Consider the following 20,948-nt stretch of genomic DNA (forward strand, 5'->3'; position numbering starts at 1 on the left):
GCAGAATAAAACTGTTGGGAATTTGAACAGAGAATTCAGAAAAGAGAAGATTCTTGTAGATGTTTTTGTCAGAACCAACGCTGCTGAGCTGTGGGAATTCTGTCTGCAGCAAAGAAAAATTGCTTCAGAGCCTCACAGAACAAAAACTCATTAAACACAAAGATGAGGATGAACAAAATAAAATAACCCACATACATTTCCATTTTTTTTCATTTCAAAAGAATATTAAAGTATTTATTTAGAAAGCTTAAAAAAGTTTGCAAACCATTTTTGTATATACTGCAGAAATAAAAGTTTGTTCAGATGAACATTATAAAAGACACCTCACACCTGTCCATGCTATATTACTTCCAATGCTTTGATTTAATGTAGTAAAACAATTAAGTGTCTATATTAAACAATATTTTGAGAAGTGAAGGAATGTGCAGCTTTCTTGACACTTAACTGTAACTGGAATAACTGAATAATTACTACTAACATTCTATTTGTATTTAAACTTTCATAATATTCTAGTAAATGAACTCATTTTTTTTCCAGGCCTCCTCCTATTTTAGGCAAGTTCCTTTGTTTCTAATGAGAAGCAAGCAGCACTGAGTTGTCACTCTCAACAGGTGGCATATAAGTAACATGTTCACAAAACCAGACAGGTCCAAGACCTCCCTGGACACCCCATTCCAGGGCTATGCTACGCCCAATGTAAAGTTTTCCTCAGGTGGAGGTGGAACTTCTCTTATTTAAATTTCTGGCCATTGCTCCTTATCCTGTGTTCCAGGAAGGAAGTTCAGAGGCAGCCATACCCATCCATATGGGCCTTGGGGCTAGGGAAGGACTGCAGGCAGAACTACTCTTTGTTTGGAAGAACAGAGCTGATTTGGCCCAATGGGAAGAGCGTACATTATTAAAGGTTATCTGGAAAAACAATTTCTAAGTAGCATCACTTTCAGGGTATGGTAGAAAGGAAGATACTGTTTTTTCGTTGACATATAGCAATTGTAAAATACTGAAAGACAAAATCACAATATACTGCAAAGGCAGCAGGTAACCCTGATTTCTCAGAACTAGGTCTTTAGATCCATCTCTAAGACATATCAGGGAGAGTTTTTTCCTCTTTATGATTAATAGAACAGGACTTCAAAAGCTATTTGCATCAAGCACCCTTTCAATCCTCAGGGATTGGTTTATAAAAATTAATTCCCTTATCATGAAACAACGCAATATATTGTCAAATATGAACAATTATGTGGACAAAGGAGGAAACTATCTGACAATGGGCAGGGAAGAGAGCACAGAAAATCCCTGAGAAGAAACTGCTTAAGAGCCAACTATGGCAGTTAGTAATACAAAGTCTGTGTGCAAAATGATTATCAGTAGTTCATTTCAGATAAGAAAAATTCTTCTAAGAGTTGAGCATGCTCCTTGTGGCAAAAGAATCTGAATATTATTGACATTTAAAAATCTATTCCAGATAATTGATATAATTGTTCATCTAAATTATATGGAAAATCTGCATCTTTTTGAGAAACATAAAAGTCCTGCAACTAAAAACCCACTCAAATGAAAAGCAGGGAAGAAGAATTTTTCTGACTGTAAAACCAATGCATTTTGTAGAAGAAAATCTTGAGGTTATATAATCACCTGCCAACACTGTAAATGCCTACTAATGAAGTCATGCAGTAACATTTCATCTTGCTCCCAGAGGGGAAAAAAGCAGAGGAATCTTTTAATTGGAAATGACTTAGCTTGCTAGAGCTATCACAGTTACACATATTAACTCAACTGCCTTGTCTCAGTGCAATAGATTGAGACAAATGGCAAATCACAGCATGTCAATATGGAAAAGTTTGTCTAAAATGATGTTTCTTGCTTTAAAAAAAACACATAAAAACAGATGTTTACTATTCTTTATAGTAGTCTTTTAGAGTATGGAGATAACTATTATATTCCTTAAAACATTTTGAAAGAAGAGGTACTTCAGGAGCAGAAAATAAATTTAAATTCCTAAATTTCAAGTGTCTAACCTTGCAGTTTAACTTTGTGTACAGAGTCTTTGTATCCAATTCCCTAAGGGACTTTTTTTTCATAAAGAGAAAACCCACAAAATTTTGGTGTACAAATATAACAAACTTCCAAACCAGGAGTTACTCTTAGGATTTAAACTTCAATGTTTGTGCACAGCTGGAACTGTGAGACTAACTACACCAACAGGAAGAATGTAAGGCCTGCTGGTTCCCTAGAAGGCTGGCCTTTATTTTGCTGAAGCTCAGGTCTCCAGCTTGTCTTAGGAAAGCCAAAGATTTTAGTCCAAACTATAATCTCAAAAAAATTTGATAAGGAAACTTCTGGCCTTCTTTGTCCACTCTTCCTCATACAAGTGGCTCCAACTGCCCCAGTCTGTAAAATGACACACATTCTGGTATTCTAAAGCATTAACAAACTTTTCTTTCCAGTAAAAGAAAGACATAAGTATCAATTTCTAAGAAAATATACTGCTCAAGAAAACACTACAATTTAATCAAAGTAGACACAGAACAAAACTGCAGAAAATTATACAAACCCTTCATGGAAAGCAAACATCCAGTCTCTTATAGAAGCTGTTTTACAATAGTGGCAAAAAAGTAAAAACAAATTATTCATTTTGATAAGAGTCCTGCATAGAATTGAACATATTTTTGGAGACCTGGAAAAAAGACTGTAGTGGACTGATGCTGGCTGGATGCCAGGCACCCACCAAAGCTGCTTTCTCATAAATGGACAGTGGAGAGAAAATATAATGAAGAGTTCATGAGTTGAGATAAGGAACAGGAGAGATCACTCAGCAAATACCACCATGGGCAAAATGGACTCAAAATGGGGATGTTAACAAAATCCATTACTAACAAAATCAGAACAGGACAGTGAGAAGTAAAATAAACCTTTAAAACTATTTCCCTGCACCTCTTCCCACCTCTCCCTCCTCCCGCAGCAGTGCACAGAGACAAGGAATGGGGGTTGTGGTCAGTTCATCACCAGCAGTTTCTGCCACTGTGCAGGGCGTGGAGTCCTTCCCCTGCTGCACTGTGGGGTCTCTCCAAGGGGAGACTGCTCTCCATGAACTTCTCCAGTGTGAGTCCATCCCACAGGCAACAGATCCCCTCAGAGTGCTGCCGTGTGGGTCACTTTTCCATGGGGTGCAGTCCTTCAAGCACAGGCTCCTCCTGCCTGGATTCCCCTCAGGGTCACAAGTCCTACCAGGAAACTCCAAAAAAGTCCAGCATGGGCTTCTCTCTCCATGGATCTGGCTCCAGCACAGGTTTCCCAGAGCTCCCCAGACCTCTTTCAGGCATCAACTGCTCTGGCTAGGGCATCTCCCAGGGGTGGCAGGTGGATCTCTGCATCCTCATGGACCTGCAGGGGCACAGCTGCCTCACCACGGGCTGCACCAGGGGCTGCAGGGGAACATCAGCTCCAGCATGTGGAGCACCTCCTGTCTCTCCTTCTGCACTGACCTTGGTGTCTGCACAGTTGTTCCTCTCCCATATTCTCACCCTGCTCTTCTCTGAACACAATTAAATCTGTACAGTTACTTTTTCTCCCCCTTCTTAACACATAACAGAGGTGCTACTATCCTCCCCTGCATGGTTAAGCCTTGGCCAGCAGTAGGTCCATCCTGGCAAGTTCCACATGGCAATGAGTTCTTCATAAATGACTTTGGGGCTAGAATCAGAAGATCTGAAAGTTTTGTCTAAGAATTCCTCCAGAAAAAAAAAATAAGGGTAAAAGCTACATAATAGTAACAACAGCTAAGTTTGAAGCACGTGACACTGGCCTTTATGGCCACTTGAGAGAGATCCAGCACTTCCAGATCATCACTCATGTCATTCTGAATAAATCTGCTATTTTCCTTTATCATCCTCTGGAAATGCCTCTTTCTTTTTACCAACTCTAAAATTAAGCTTGATTATTTTAAGTCTTAGAAGAAGAAGCTTAATTCTTCTAAGTCTTAGAAAAAGAATACCCAAGTAGCTCAAATTAGGTAAAATCTCCCTAGATATGAAAAGATCAATAATTTCTCTCAAAACATTATTACTTTTTAATTGACTCTTGCTTTTTCTAAATTATTAGAATTAGGAACACAGTGTAACTTTCTTGCCATCCTCCTCCAGAATATAGATCTTCACAATATTCTAAAAAAAGATTTTGGTCTATTAATAAAAACCTGTTTTCCTGATTTCAGAAAGCACGAGTTCCATATTTATAGCTAGTATCTGAAGTCTGAAGAATGCATCCTACTAAACCATAAGAGTTTAAAGGCAGAACAAATTACTCAATGCTGCATAAATTCAATGCCTTTAAAATAAAAAAAAATTATGTAGCAATAAAGGGCATTAAGATTTTAACTTGCAGCTACTGTCCAGTCATTACCAAGTAACTCAACTGGAAATAACAGGATAAATCACAGTGCCCCAGATCTCAACATGAATCAATAAGTGACCAAAGCAGAGGCTGTTTCTACCACACTGGGCAGAGGTTGAAACACTGGGCAGAGGTGCTCTTTCCATGATGTTTCTATGCACAGGGAACAATAAGATCTGGAAAGAGTATCACAGGTGCAGATGATATGGACCCTTATGAAAATATTTCCACCAAACCAGAACAGGAGCTATATTTATAACTGCAAGTATACATAGCAGTTGCTACAAGTAGAAAGGTCCAGAATCCCTCTCTGTGCACTGGGGTTAAAGGAAATGAAAATGCAAAGCAATCTCTGTTACAGCAGGGCCTGGGCATCACGATGAAGCAACATCAGCAACCATGGCAGTACAAACCATGCTGTAGCAGAACCCATAAGCATGCAGATAAGCTCAAAAAATGAGCAATCAATTGGCTCAACACCATCACAGCAAAAGTCAGATCAAGGTTAATAACATTTCTTAAATACACAGAATAAATTAAGTCTAAATTCTAACCAAAAGTCAGAGAGAGTTGACAGGAAGATAAAAACCATGCTCAGGTAATCAGAGATATAGAGAAGTTGTCATACACTGTATTACTATTGTAACAAGACAAAAAGATCCTCATAACAAAGTTCATCACACTACAATTACTGTGTAGACAAAATATTTAATAAATTTACTTTGTAAGAGAAAATAGACCTTTAAATTAATTTCAGCTTTAGTCTCTAATTAACAACAGGATGACTCACACTCAAAAATACCAGTGAACTACACAGCTACAGATGGTCCAACATTTTGAGTGGGCACATTGTAATAAAGGTTAGTAGAACTGCCTCATATAAAGGATATTTTTCCTATGAGCAAACATGATTTTTCAGTTACTCCAATTCTACACTGGAATTAGACTGGAATTGTCTGAATCAGATTTCCCAGGGAATATTTTATTTTACATCTTGGAAACATTTGTTTCTGAAAATAAGTTTTATCACATTAAAGAAATTATTATAGCTTCCTCTTTGAGAGCAACCATTTACATCTGACAAAAATCCAATCTCAAGTTGAAATAAATTGCATTTATCATGGCATCATAGAATGGCTTGGGTTGAAAGGGTAAAGATCACCGAGTTTCAAACCCACTGCCACAGACATCTCCCACTAGACCAGGTTGCTCAGAGCCCCATCCACCCTGGCCTTGTAAACTTCCAGGGATGGGGCATCCACAAGTTCTCAGGGCAGCCTGTTCCAGTGCCTCAGCAGCCTCATAGTAAAGATTAAATTTAAACTCCCTCACCCCATACTTCCATACTCTAATCACAGAATCATAGAACATGCTGACTTGGAAAGGGGCCACCAGGACCATCAAGGACCAACTCCTGGCCCTGCACAGGACACCCCAAGAGTCACACCACATGCCCAAGGGTATTGTCCAAATGCTTCTTGAACTCTGACAGGTGTGGTGTTGTGATCATTTCTCTGGGGAGCCTGTTGCAGCGCTCAAACACTCTCTGGGTGAAAAACTTTTCCTGATATCCAACCTCAATGTCCCAACTCAGCTTCATGCAGTTTCCTCGAGTCCCACCACTGGTGAAAAAGACAAAAAGAAAAAAGAAAGCCTGCCCCTTTGCTTTCCCTTGTGAGGATGTTGAAGACCACAGTGAGGACTTCCTTCAGTCTCTCAACCATCCTCTAATCACAGCTCTCATGTGTTCTACAAAATTTTCTATATACTAAAATATCTTCCACTTTCTCCCTTTACTGGGGCATTACATTCATAGAAAGATGTGCACTGACTATCTCTGATAGAGGCAGAGGGAGGAGAAGACTTACCTTAAATAATTATTAAAAAAATCTGATTTAGGTTCTCAACATTTCTTTCCTATGGATACTTAAAGTTGTATACTCTAAAGAGTGTGCAATAATCCAAAGGTGCAAATTTAAATCTTGTTCAATATGATATTTATAATTATCTCCATCCTCCACAATGACAATTTTTAATATAATTATATAAATAGAAAAATCTTGGGACTTACTCGGAAGTAGTCACTGCAGGCTGCCAGGACTGCTTTGTGTGCATGGAATTTCTGCTCTTCAGCAATAAGGGTAATATCACAAAGAATGCCATCACTTCTTTGTTGGTTCAGAGCTGCCAGGACAGCATCGTTGTGGGAGCTAGACTGACAAAGCCTCTGACCTGTCAGCATTTCCTGAACACTGAGAGGGGAAAGGGGAAAGACTCTGTCAAAAACAAAAAGAAAACAAAGTACAAAGCAAGCACATTCTGTCAGGAATACAGAACAAGACAAGAAAGTTTGATAATTCTTGGAAAGCAAAAAAGTCACGAACCCTGTCAGGCAAGAACCTTTACACAGCATAGACATCAGAAGAAAAGCTCACTATGACAAAGCATTATGAACACTGATTATATACTCAAATTTAAAAACATCAATGGTTCTGATTTCTCATTTCCTGTACCAGAAGTCAGCTGAACTCACAGGATTAATTAATTTTAGGATTAAATGAGGACAACAGAGGGCTTAGGTCAATGGACCACCAGAAAACTTTAAGTGGTTCAAATTGAAGGACTGATGAAAAGGAGGGTATATGTATGCATGCCAGAAGTTCTACTAAAAGGTATGATGCCTCATGGTCTCAGGTGGCCTGTTTAAGTCTGATTCTGAATGAAGTGGTCTGAATCACCACTTCAGGCTATTCATATTTATGAAGAGTTGTAGTGTTTTTTGATTGTCTGTTTTGTGTTGGGGGAAGGGAGAGGATTTTTGCTCAATTTTAAAATGCCAACGCCTTCTCCACCTCTGAAGATTTCCACGTATGAATATATTTTTCCCATATAATCCACGCTAGGAGTGCCTGATTGCAGCTTCCTTTCTCTGTAGTGAAAGGAAGAGACAAGATAACTGTTGATGCAAATGGAAACAAATCAAAATAGATCAGTAAATCCTCTTTGGTACAAAACAATGCAATTGATTTGAGCTCTGTGAGACTACAAATTTAAATTGGCAGAGAATCCACATGTGTGTTTATAGAAGGTGAGTTTACAGAGAGTCATCTCAGCAGACAAAGTGAAGATTTTTTTAAAGGGGTGAATAACTCATGATCTTTCCAGCACAGTCATGTAATTCACTGCATACACATACTATGCAGCAGCTGTGGGGCTGTGATATTCTCCTTTCTCTGCCCATCCTACTCCTGCACCTCAGGCACCTGTAAACTCCTGCAGACCTGCCTTGCAGACTGTTTGCTCTAATCTAACCTGCTCTTTTAGAAAGACAACTAAAACCTTACTTCTTGAAGAAGGCTGGCCAAAGAGAAATAACACAGGAACAGAGTGTTCAGTGAACAGAAGAATTTTCAGTAAACAGAAGAATTTTACTTCTTCTCTGACAGTTCAGGTTTCACATATGGACATGCCCTAAATACATTTCAAAAGGACTCATTCAAATTACTCTTTTTTCTTCAGCTGTTCTGTTTGTGGAACCCAACTCATATTCTAAATGACAGTTATCAAGAAATCTAACTTGCTAAACACAAGAGAACTGTTTTTAACAGTTATTTCTCTTCTGTAATTTCTATGGCGAAGTGACTAAAACTAGGGCAAGTATAATACATTAATGATGCCCTGAGATGGTTTCTCTTTACTTCTGTTTTTATTAGCCTCTCTCCCACTGTTGTAAATCAAGACCTTCATTGCTCTTGCTTTTTTCACCATCATCCAGAGGACTATTTCATTCAATAGAGAACATATCTGGGATTTTAAACTGAGTTCTATCATAATCCATTTTTCAATTCAGTGACCAAAGTGAAAAATCAATTGCATGTAACCCTTGTGCTAATAACATATGAAGAATGCATACACATGAAAGGCAATTTAACTGGAATTTAGGAATGAAAATACATAAAATAATTCAACATAACTTGACTGATTATTTGTAATGATATTGTCAGTTGATAAATTTAATAGCTATAAAAGCAAGAAAGTTCTGATTCTCTTCTCCTGCACAAGCATGGCAGGGAAAGGGGAACAGAACTGGAATGATAAGGTGTCCCAGTCATCTCAGGAGTTTTCTGAGCTCCCAGATCAGTGTTAACTACTCTGTAAAACAGAACCACCAGCATTTCACACTACTGCAAAGTTCTGCAGAAAACCAATTCAGTTAATAAATTCTGCAGAGTGTTCTGTCTGAAAGAACCATGTTCTGCTTCCAGAAATTAATTAAATTATAAATGACAAATTCTCTATTGCAAGAAGGGGTGGTACAAACAAATGAGAAAGGCTACACTGGGAAGGAGACAGAAGGGAAGGCAGAAAGATGAATTTGGAGAGAACCTTGAAAGACATTTCACGTAACTGGAAAAGTAATATATCCCGAACAGTGGAACTGCAAAATTATCACCAGACACCATTCTAAATGCAAAAAATGCCAGTTGCTTCCACAATCAAAAATCCCATGTATAGACTAAGGCACAAACAAGTTAAGGTATGAAGAGACTGTGGGCTTCCAATCAATCCCAGGCACAGTTTTCCTTGCCTGAGATAAGAAGCAACAACAAGATAATATTTTGCAGATTATAACATGGATATGTATTTAATAATGCAAGTTCCTATCTAATGAACAAAACCAGTAGTTTTACTTTTTCCTACTTTCTTAACTGAATCTTTGGTAAACATCATCCTAAATGTTAATAACTTCCTACACACTACCAAGTACTATACCTCAGGCACCTCTCAGATGGCATCCTTCAGTCTTCTGAATATCAAAACTTATAATCCTCTAGAGAAAGCTGTGAGTGTTCCAGCTAGAAAAAGAGAATGGAGAGGAACATTAAAATTCAAAGCATACACAGCCTCAGCCTTAAAGATCAATACTTTCAGGATGTGCAATTCAAAAGCAACTTTCACTGTCTAGATCTGAGTAAAGTCCTTCTGCAAGGAAAGTGGCCTTTCCTCTAGTCCTTCTTAGAGATTCACACCCTGCCATCTGAATGTCCTCCACCTGCTGCCCTTGAGGAATGGTTTCCACAAACTCAGGAACACATTTAATTTCAAAAAAGCTGAAGAAAGATGAGGAGGAAAGTAACTGTACCAAAATTCCTTCAACATGAAGACCAAGTCACAGGCATGTATTAGTGTTTGCTTACTTCCCTGAATAGCACACAGTTTTTATGTTCAATGATCCTGAGGGTCTTTTCCAACCTAAATGGCTTTATGATGCTATAATCATTCTGGCAAATAGAAGCACTATAGTACAATCATTTTTATAAACACAACAGCTCTTTTTTTAAAAGACAAAATACTAAAGTGACCATATAAATAAACACAAAACAGCTGAAGTGTCCAAAGACCTAAGTTATTGAAAACAGGGCAGCACAGCAAATTTTTAACTGGTGTAGCAACCAGCACAGCTGACATGACATTTCAACTTCATATAAGAATCATGAAAGAAAAAAACAGGTTTTAACTGAACAGTCAAAAAAGAAAAGTACCTTACTTTAACTGCTTATTTTAACCATAGGTGAATTGTTTAATGTAACTCAGTAACATTGAAGTATTACAATACAGTATAATCTGAAGAATGGAAAGATTTCCATATTTTTCTCTCTTTTCCAAAAAGAGCAGATGGGTGAGGTCATAGAGAACTTATGCTGATGATTCAGTGGGATACCAAGCAAATGGGTTTGCAGTGCTTTCCAATGGTGGTTTCAGAAGATTTCACTCTCTCCCTCAACAATCATCATTCTAGTTCTGTTAAGACAATTCACCTTACCCTTCAAGAGACAGAAAAACACAGCATATTAAGTTGCTATTGTCAACTAAGGAAGCAAAACCACTTCTGATCAATGTACCTGCTCTTGTATACACCCATACTGATGCCTGCCCTTTGGAAATCCTACACCAGCCAGAGACTGATAGAGAACAAATTCAACCTTTAAGAGGTCCAAATTCTCCAGCCCATACACAGAACAAAAAAAAAAAAAAAAAAAACCCCACAAAAAAAACCAAACCAAAACAAAAAACAACCACAAGCCGCAGTGAGAGCAAACAGAGGAAGGATGAAGACCTGCAGGGAAAGACATTAAATCTGCAATAATTAAGGCATACGCATCAAAGAATTAACAAGATATTCAAACAGTCCCATGCTGCATTTAGTAGTTTTCCCTAACAAATCAATCTCCCCTAAAACTCAGCACCCCTTCTTTCTCTTCGAAAGCTCCAGCACTGCATGCCTCACTTAAATGTACACCATGTAGGAGTGTGTAAATCATTAAACTAGTACTGCACAGATTTTATTTAGCCATACAGAATTAAGGCAGCTAAACATCTTTAATTTGAAAGAATTATTTATTCTTACCAAAAAAAAAAATTAAGGAGGCACTTCCACCTGTTGTATACATATGCTGTGCCAGAACAGTTCTAAAATCATTTGCACCAAGAGTTTATTTCTATTTCAGACAGCTGGATACATGTCCATTATATAAACACTGATTGGTACCCAAGAGAACTCCTTGCATTAGAATGTTTAAGACATACTATTGTCTTTCTATTTAACTAGTTGAAGTCATCAAATCGGTTTAAGAGATTCGTTTATAAACTTAAGGATAAGACTTTTGGTTTAAATGGAAAACTTTAAATCCACATAAATCCTTCTGTTATAGTGAAATACTCCTTAATGCTGGAAGTTAACAGGAAAAATATAGGCCAGGCAGAAAATGCTCATTACATCCTAGGTTTGAGATAGATGCTAAAATTGCCAAAAAGTGTTTATTGAAAATAATATACTATTTCACCCTTTATGATTTTTTGATGAACACTAATTCCCAATAATATTGTATTTCACAACTAAAATTTATTTCCTTATTGCTCCATTAGTTTTTTCACATCCTAGAAAAGTGCTAAAATTAAAAACTTGCAAATGAATAAAACTAGTAATGATCTAGCTAGCACTGGAAGAACATATTTTAGTAGGGAATGGTGCACCATTCCTAAATGGAAAAAAGAAAAACCCTCGACAGAAGTTTCCTTATATAAACACAGTGTATCTAAGGATTTCAAAAGTAAGCAATTCAAAAGAAATCACACTGTCCATGCAAATGATTGTGACAAACTAATACACCAAAACAGAGTTTGTTGTTTGCCTGATGAAATGTCAGTCTTTCTATATATATTTTTGTTGCAGTCTCATGACACAGCAAAATAAACAGTAAGTTTTGTGCACTCTCAGGAAATCTTGGAATGAAGGGCCACATCCACTGCACAGTTAGGCTATGCCACTTCTTTAATCTAAATTACCAAGGAATCAGGAATTATTTGTTCACTAAAAAAAAAAAAAAAATTAAGCAGGCAGTATTTCTTCATTTTAATCAGATATAACACTGGCTTGGAAATATTAGACAGAGTAGTTTAGTATCCAAAAGTATTTATTGGCAGAATGCATGTTCCCTTGTCCAGAAAAAATCTCGTACATTTAAATTAATCTTGAGAAGCCAATACCATGTTCTTAGTTTACACAGAATGCATGAGGCATTAAAGAATTTCAGTTACACCATTTCTCATCCTTTTGGTGGGTTTATTTGTTCTTCTTGTGTCATTTAGAAACAAACTGAAGGCAAGAACATATTTTTGATTAATTCTTGAAAATATAAACCACCAGAATACAGATTAGATTAAGGGGGGAAGTGTGTAGGAGATCAAAATAAAATTCATATTCAATCTACTTTCTGAAAATAAGTTAAATGTCCCAAAATTCCCTATTTCCTCCCCCTTGATGTAACAACCTTTCTTTTTTGTTCACATATCTGATTTTACAGAGTTGGCCAAACCATAGTCCAGATCATCACAACACTTATTCTGTTGCATAAACAGGCTCTGCATTTTATACTGGGTACCTAAGAAACATTTCTTCCACCCTAATTATGCTTCCTTTGTCCTGCAAACTAGTAAAAAATGCATATTCATAATGGAAATGACAATCTAATAATAATGCCTGAAAACATGCAGGTTTTCTTCATAATCGAAGCTTATATCAAATAATTACCACCTCAGTGGTTTCATCAATAATTTTCCCATTTGCTCTAAGTAAATAAGAACTGAGTTACAATGAACTTCAGTGTGAACTCTGAAAACATGATATAAGCATTATTTCTGTTGGGTCAAAAACGAAATTATTTAAAAAATCTGATTTTAAATGTGTTCTTAATACAAAAATAAAATAGCATTGGACAAAAAGATTGTACTCTTTACTAAGGTAGTTACTTCTTAGGCAGGAGTTACTAAACTATCCCACACCCACCCCCTGAGCCCCAGCCTAGGTTTAGGGCAAAGCAAAGTTTCTATTACCTATGTAGGAGTCAGAAAAACCCCATTTGACTGCCTCCATGGCTCTAGGTAACACATTGTGCTGTGGTGGGAGAGGTGAGACTCTGCCCTCCTCAGATATTCTGGCAAGACTGACATAAAAAAGTGAGAAAAATCAAAGTGAAACACAGGCAACTACCACTTCACAAAGTTCAGCTTAATATAAGATTCAAGAGATACTAAAAGATGCTTTTGTAGACAGAAGAAATGTTCTCTTGCAAACATGGCCAGGATCAGAAAGCCTTTAAAAGACAGGGTGGAAAATTACAAAGCATTTGGTGCCTTTTATCCTACATACAGAAAATAGCTTAACTGTGAATAGATTCAACATAAAATTGGAGCTAAAAATCTTTTAAACTGTTCACTGAGATCCAGGCAGCCAACATACATAACTCTCCATAGCAGCCAGATGCAATCTCTACTCTTGTGATGATCCACGTTTGGAGGGAGGTGGAAGCACCAAGAACCCCTGGTGATACCTCGAAGCAGCCACTGCTTCGCTCCTCACAACTGTGTGTTGCTGCTCCAGAGCCACTCTCAGAGTGACAGGAGACTGACTTTGGGAGCTGTGGAGTCCTTTACACTGGGACCACTTAGAGCAACTTTCACCTAGTTGATCACAAAGTTGTTGATCTTCTGTTTACCACTAAACTTCAGAGAATGGCACTGTATTATTAAGTACTGTTCTGCCTTTTAAGTCCTGCAATGTTGTCATCTTATTGCAGGGGTTGTCTATCTCCTTATCACAAAAGTTCCATACCTTCTTGGTGTTGCTCATGGGCAGCTCCTCAGAGCGCTGACTCTCTCCTCCACAAAGCAACCACTGACTCCAGGTCCCTTCCCAACCAGCCACCCCACTCATTTATAGCATCTTCGTCTCATTGGCTACAGCTGTGGCCTGTTAAAGTCAGGCCTGTTCCTAATCTTTGATAATTGGCCCAGCTGCAACTCCTTAGGGGTGAGATTACTTTCTACGCTGTCTTTATTTTCTTATATTCTATCCCCCTACACTCCAGTGTATGAAAAGTCTTCTAATTTCTTTAAAATTTTACTTTGAAGTGGGAAAGCTACTCATTTATCGATTACTGCATTACTTCAAACAATGCTGCTTATCAAAAATATATTCCAATTCATTAATTTTAACTCACACAAACCATAAAGCCAAACCCTGAGTATTTAAACACAGATTTTAATCTCATTTCACATTAGTTACATTCTGAAACTTCATTTTACTTGTCAGTAACCATAAAAAGCTGTTGATTCATAAAACTTCACATTAAATGTGGGGTGTTTTTCCATTTCCCTGGGTACAGATAATGTATCTTTTCTGATAGCAATATTTCATTTTGATATATTTACTAGTATTCTTAATTATGACTGTTGTTATGTTGGAAAATAGTAACTCAACATTACTTATATTAAATTTGCTGTATGCCAAACTACTTTATATCGAAAATTATTTAAATTCACATGCTCAAGAACTGGTTACAAAGAATAAAAATACTGAATATGTAAATAATTTTAAAGATATATTGCATTTTCAAGCAGTTATCTTTAATTAGTTATCTTCTTTCCCTCCAGTCACTCCTTTTCCAAGTGTGTATTTTAGGTATTGGAAAACATTTCCACTTAAACCCACACCACTTCAAGTTAGATGCATGGACAAACTGAAGGGATCATGAGCTCTTTCTTGCAAAAAAGTAGAATTTTGAACAACTGGATAAGTTGTGAAGATAAAGCATTTGTATGCAATGAAATTGGATTTTCACTTTGACAGCTCAAAAAAAGGTTTCAATTTGGCCTTTTTAAAAAAAGAAAATACAACATTTAGAAGCTAACAGAAGTACACTATATCAATTTCATTCCAGAATGGCATCACAGCACATCCTGACAGAGGCTGCCATGGATACAGAACTAGACCATTAAGATTTACCCATGGCAATTCTCTGTTCTAGCTTGGCTCCTTATTCACAGGAGCTTCTGCTTCTGCCTGTGGTTTTACTTAAGTCAAAATAAATCATCCTTTCAAGCCATGCTTCACTTTCTCTCAGAGTCTCTTCAGAAACAAAACTATGGATTTACTATTCAGAGAAAATAATGGACAACATTATCTTCTACCTTTTTTAATCATATCTCTGCCAGATTAATTTATCAAAAAGAAAACACTTGGAAACAGATTTAAAGTTTGACTGCCAACCTGCTCTTTTGAGTATATAAACACACTTTTCCCACATGCCTGGGAGGCAACACTTTTTTCCTCTTTTCATTGGGATCTTTAAGAATTGAAATATTTTTCTCATTCCATAAAAAACGTTCAAGAATGTCAAGTGTGCGAAAAACTCTACCACTACTCAATGTTGTCAGTGAAATCATCACTCAGCTCAAACACAAGCTGCTCAACTAATTTACTGCCTCAATACAGTGAATTTAAAGAAAAAACTTTCATAGTACTGAAAAACCCCTTAGATTTAATGTAAATTACAAAATTAAGGGAACAAAAAAATTGAAAATCTGGACTTGTTTGGGAAAACAGAAGTCAGTCAAAACACCTCAAGAAAAAATTCAGCAAAATAAATGCAAAATAAAACCACAAAAAATTCAAACTGTTACAGTCTTCTGGTTAATTATAAACTAGTTTCTTGTGAGACTGAAAAGGTCATTGCTATCTTCAGGCCATCAGCTATAGTCAATTAGAATAATGAGGTTTATTTTCTATTACTACCAAATTACCATGTGACTTCACAGAATAATTAAGATTTTAAGCCACAAAAACATAAAATGAAATAACAAGGCTGAAGGCTGTATGAGTAGAACAACATCTTTTATGTCTTTATATCTTATTTGTGGCATTATATCTTCTACATATCTCAATGTATCAGCATTCAGAAGATATTTTCTGAATACACCTTCAGATAAAATCAAAAGTCAGGCTCATGGTCAGCTGTGTAACTTAGGCACATTTTACCTAAACTACCACCTGAGAAAGAGATTGATGCATTCCAGTGATAAAACCATAGACAATCATGTAACTAACTGGAAACTACGCAGATGAAGTCTGGTGAATTTGAAGACAAGGTTTGCTTTCCAGGATGTGTGCACACAGTTTCACTCATTTCATCTGAAAAAAGATGATAGTTTTATACAACTGTAGTAACAAGCCTTTGTGCACTATCATCTTAGCTTTTCAGAGCACTCAATGTTGCTGTCATTTAAGCCATGATATTAATTACTCATCTGCTGAAAGGAGCAGGACATAACTTCCAGCAGATTCATTTATCATAGTTGGGAAAACAATGTTACAACTTGATCCTGATCTCATTGAAGAAATTTCAACTCATGGCAGGAGACTGGACTAGATGACCTTCAAGGGTCTCTTCCAACCCAAACTATTCTGTTTCTCTATGAACTTATTTTCTCATCTTTCTGAAAGATAGGCAACAAATATGCAAAGCAATCTCAAAATGAAGTATCTAATCCATACACTGAGTTTACAGTTGTTATAAGGAATAAGCCAAAAGGTCTCTGGTCAGTTTTAAGGCATTCTGCTACTGGCACAAACCAAAATCTTTGTTACTTTGCAAAACTATGCTTTCAAGATTTTTCCTCTAGACCTTATAAAAAGGAAATAAAAGACAGGCAACTTTAGTACTTGTAATTGCACGTTATTTTGGAATTTGATTTGCATTTTTATTAGATAAAAAACAAGAACCCTGTTCTTTAAGTCTATTCATATATTTCACTAAGAACAAATAGTTATACAAATGTTCAGACAACATATTACAGTACGAATATATATATTTCTATATATCTATATATTCTATATCTATATATTTCTATACTTCTATATATCTATATATTTCTATATATCAAAGCTCTCCCTGGAGCTTTGTGTTCTCATTGCTGTACAGCCCCAGCTCTCAGCCTGCCTTCATAGGAAAGGTACTCCATCCTTCTGATCATATTGCATTTTTATTAGATAAAAAAACAAGAACCCTGTTCTTTAAGTCTACATTTTTTATTTTTTTTTTAGAAAATTTGTCATTTTTTATTTTTGCAAGATCATGGAATGGTTTGGGTTGGAAGAGATCATCTTAGTCCAAACCACCTGACAGGGACGCCGCTCTCTAGACCAGTTTGCTCAGGGCCCCATCTGACCTGGCCTTGAACACTTCCAGGCATGGACAACCAGAACTTCTCTGGGCAACCTGTTCCAGTGCTTCACCACCTTTTGAGTAAAGAATTTCTTCCTGACATGTAAACCAAACCTGTTCTCTTGCAGTTTAAAACCTTTTGTCCCTTGTACCTTGTCCTGTCACTACGTGCTCTCGTAAGAACTCCCTCTCCCACCCTCTTAGAAGCCCCATTTAGGTATTGGAAGGCTGCTAGAGGGTCTCCCTGGAGCTTTGCCTTCTCATTGCCGCACAGCCCCAGCTCTCAGCCTGCCTTCATAGGAAAGGTGCTCCATCCTTCTGATCATCTTTGTGGCTCTCCTCTGGATCTGCTCTAATAGGTCCACAAATGTGGAAGGTTTCTCTAAAGCAAGTCAGAATGTTTTATAGTGGAATGCAACAAAAATTTAACTAGAAAGCTCATCATTATTTCTCCTGAGAGAAACAAAACTCTCTAGAAACAAACATGGAAAGGGACATACAATAGTGAGGTGTGGTCAGAAATGGTGTCAACCTCACTCAGATAAGCCTTAGATTTTTAACTTTCACAACTATCAAGAAGCTTTTATTGAAAACAACAATTATTGTTTTCTAGATAAACATGTTTTTGAAACTACTTCAAATCTGCATATAGACTACATCAGATAGGAATACACAGCACTGTAGTCTACAATCTTAACAATTGGGCGACATGAACTTTTCATATCTATGACTGAAACTTTAAAAAATCACATAAAAATACTAAGAAAAGTGATATTTCTTAACAGTCTATAGTCTTGCATAACTGAGGTGATCACTTTTGTGTCTACATGGCACTTCCAGTGAACAACTATTTATAAATTTCAATAAAATCATAGAGAGTTTATACATCTCTATGGGACATGCAACAGTCCTTCAACTTCCTCTGTGAAGTTAAAAGTAAAAGGCTATGACTACCAGCAATTGAGTAAACATGTACCTTCTAAGAATGGCCTTCAGTAGCCACAGGGTGGCAGAACTATACTTCAATATAACTTGTACTTCCAGGACAGTGACAGTATTTCAAAGAGTGCGGTTTTCCCTCCTTTCAGCATAATTAAAACAATGTGAAATACTTGCTCATTGTCCAGTGGGTTCTTTCAAAGCTAGGAATCAGAGGGAAAAGAAACGTCTGTAGATAAAAGTACAACTACACAGCAGCTCTATAAGCATCAAAACATTGCAACAGGTTACTGACCTCCATGTTTCTATTTTGAAAAAATATTCACAGAATCACAGAAATTCTAGGCTGGAAGAGACCTGTAAGATCACCAAGTCCAACCCATGTTCTAACACCTTAACTAGATCACGGCACCAAGTGCCACATCCAGTCTATTTTTAAACTCTTCGAGGGATGATGACTCCACCACCTCCCTGGGTAGATGATTCCAGTATTTGACCACTCTTTCTGTAAAATACTTCCTCCTTAATTCTAGCTTGCATCTCCCTTGGTGCAGCTTGAGACTGTGTCCTCTTGTTCTGTCTGTTGTTGCCTGGAGAAAGAGACCGACTCCCAGCTCACCACAGCCACCCTTCAGGAAGTTGAAGAGAGTGAGAAGGTCACCCCTGTGATAAGGTCACCCTTCAAGTCATAGAGTAACTGATCACTAAAATCCCTATCAATTTTACCCCAAATAGAATCAAAGAATCACAGAATGGATTGGGTTAGAAGGGCCCTTAAGGATCATTTAGTTCCAAACCCCCTCTTCCAAAGGCAGGGGCCACTAGACCAGGTGGCTCAAAGTCCCATTCAACCTGGCCTTTAACACCTTCAGGAATGGAGCATCCAAGGTTTCTCTGGGCAACCTGTCCCAGTACCTCTCTGCCCTCTGCATAAAGAATTGCTCCCTGGCATCTAACCTAAACCTTGTAAAACCTTGATTCCCCTTCTCCTTTCATTACCTGCCTGTGTAAGTCAGTCTCCCTCGTCTTTACAAAGCCTCTTACTCTAAGGCCACCGTGAGGCCAGGCTCCAAGTTGTTCCCAGGTTGAACAATCCCAACTGGCTCAGCCTGTCTCTGCAGGAAAGGTGCTCCAGCCCTTTGACAACCTTTGTGATCCTTCCCTGGACCCTTTCTAACAAGTCATCATTCCTTGTATTGAGGACCTCAGAACTAGATACATAATTGGCTTATGGACTTTTCCTCCACTCTTTCAATGTAAGACAACAAAGATATTTGCAAACTCCTTCCTGTTATGAGAAAAGGGCATCAAAAGATTTCTGAGAGCTTTAAGCAAATTGGGCAGATAATGAAACACATTTTGATGAGGCCAAGAAGGAAAGAAGTAGGAAGAGGAAACAAAAACAGAATGGAGGAAGCTGGTGATGAAGACCAGCTACAGCTATTTCCTGGGCTTCTTCTTTTGCAAAGGGGTACTGGAAACAGGGGAATAGTACACAGTACTAAAATCAGATGAGTATCTGAGAAAATAGAGTAGAAATAATGGATTTTTCTACAGTGCAATCGTAGGAAGAGAAGCCAGAGGTCATCAGGGAATGATTCTAATTGCTGGACAAGAAGACTGAACGCTCAGGAGAGCAGTCTATGAAAGCACACAGAACAAAGGCAAAGAGACAAGGGCAGGGAAGATCCTGGGCTAAAATGTGTGCATGTCAAAACCATCAGATTCAGAAGCATGCAAACAAAAGAATCAATGTCTATTAAAGCCCATTCCACCTAGATTTTAGACTAGAAATTAAGATCACCAAGTTTTGCAGGTTTTTTTTTTTTTTTGTGGAGAAACAGTTGCAGAACATTTGCTTTCCCTTTCTGCTGACTGTGATGGATTATAGTGAATAATTCCTGACAGTTTACTTATCTTAGTGCTAATGGTTCCAATCTTAATGCTCTTCCATTCAGTTGGTACAGCTCTTCAAGATTTTTTTCATTTACCTTTGAAAAAGTGTCAAAGGATTACATGCTCATGAAACTAAGAATGCTAGAAAAGGCAAAAAGATCTGTGGTCCAATACCAAAACTAAAGTTCCTTACAATCAGCTTACTACAAGAAAAAGCACAGGTATTCCTAATTCCATCACTTCTTAAAACTTGAATGTTTGAACTCCCTTAGGGCCCTTTTTCTACCCTTAAATTGCATCAAAACTTCTAAAAGCCTGGCTAATGCCAATCCAGCATAAACTCTTGTATTACAGGGATGCCTGTATTACTGTTTAGCTTTAAGGTCCTTCAAGTATAAAAGGAATTTCTACATGTAGCTTTTCATAATTGACTTAGAAGTTTAAGTAGGAGTGACAGAACCTGAAGTTAGCTAGAGCTCTGAAGTGAATCCATCTAATTTAGACCTTTTCTTTACAAGAAACTCAGATCCACTAAAACACTTCTTTACTAAAAAGATATATTTGATTTAAGCATTAGAGAAATCTAGATTGAAAGAGAAAATCAAAACTAATTAGATGACCAGAATAAATAATATTTACAGATAAATTCTGTTTGCGGGTGAGAAGCAGTGGGAGAGAGCGGAGAGGGTTGCCAGTTTCCAACTTCTATCACGCACTGCAATCACAAAAGCCATAAGCAGTGAAGCCTGCACAGTCATCTCTGCTTCTAGCTCTTTACCCTGTTTTATACTGCCTTCTGCAGATAAAAAAAAAAAAAAAAACAAAAAAAAAAAAAACAACAAAACAAAACAAAAAAACCCCTTGTATTTTAGGAAAGACAGAATTTCCATCATGTCCATATTTTGTTACTGTAAGACCACGATTTCTTATATTTACCACCAGCAACATGCTTACACAGTCACTGCTACCTCTATAACCTCAATGAGCCTAGCTAGACAAGCACACAGATAAGCCTGGTCTGGGATAAGCAAAGTGGCACTGAAAATGTCAGATGGATTTTTTGCACCCACAGACAAAAATCTGCAGGAGCTTTGCCATACACACGTGACTGTACAAACCTTACTTGGACAAAGGAGAAAGCTCTTACCATATTAGAAG

The 20,948-nt window shown here is 37.4% G+C and overlaps 1 protein-coding gene across 3 annotated transcripts in view; it reads right to left on the reverse strand.

Annotated features, from left to right (window-relative positions):
* KLHL32 (kelch like family member 32) overlaps positions 1 to 20,948 on the reverse strand; it is a 121,112-nt gene that overhangs the window by 85,515 nt on the left and 14,649 nt on the right. The window contains exons 1-3 of one of the 3 annotated variants that reach the window (XM_058020479.1): positions 12,985 to 13,025; positions 9,166 to 9,248; positions 6,464 to 6,644 (exon numbers count right to left, since the gene is read on the reverse strand). In XM_058020479.1, the coding sequence (XP_057876462.1) occupies positions 6,464 to 6,644; positions 9,166 to 9,188 (204 nt within the window). In that variant the 5' untranslated portion in view covers positions 9,189 to 9,248; positions 12,985 to 13,025. Of the gene's footprint in view, positions 1 to 6,463; positions 6,645 to 9,165; positions 9,249 to 12,786; positions 12,831 to 12,984; positions 13,026 to 20,948 lie in introns of those variants that run through there. The other 2 variants (XM_058020478.1, XM_058020477.1) reach the window with 2 other exon arrangements.

The sequence above is a fragment of the Melospiza georgiana genome, chromosome 3, assembly GCF_028018845.1.
Source record: "Melospiza georgiana isolate bMelGeo1 chromosome 3, bMelGeo1.pri, whole genome shotgun sequence".
In the NCBI taxonomy this organism is placed as follows: domain Eukaryota; kingdom Metazoa; phylum Chordata; class Aves; order Passeriformes; family Passerellidae; genus Melospiza; species Melospiza georgiana.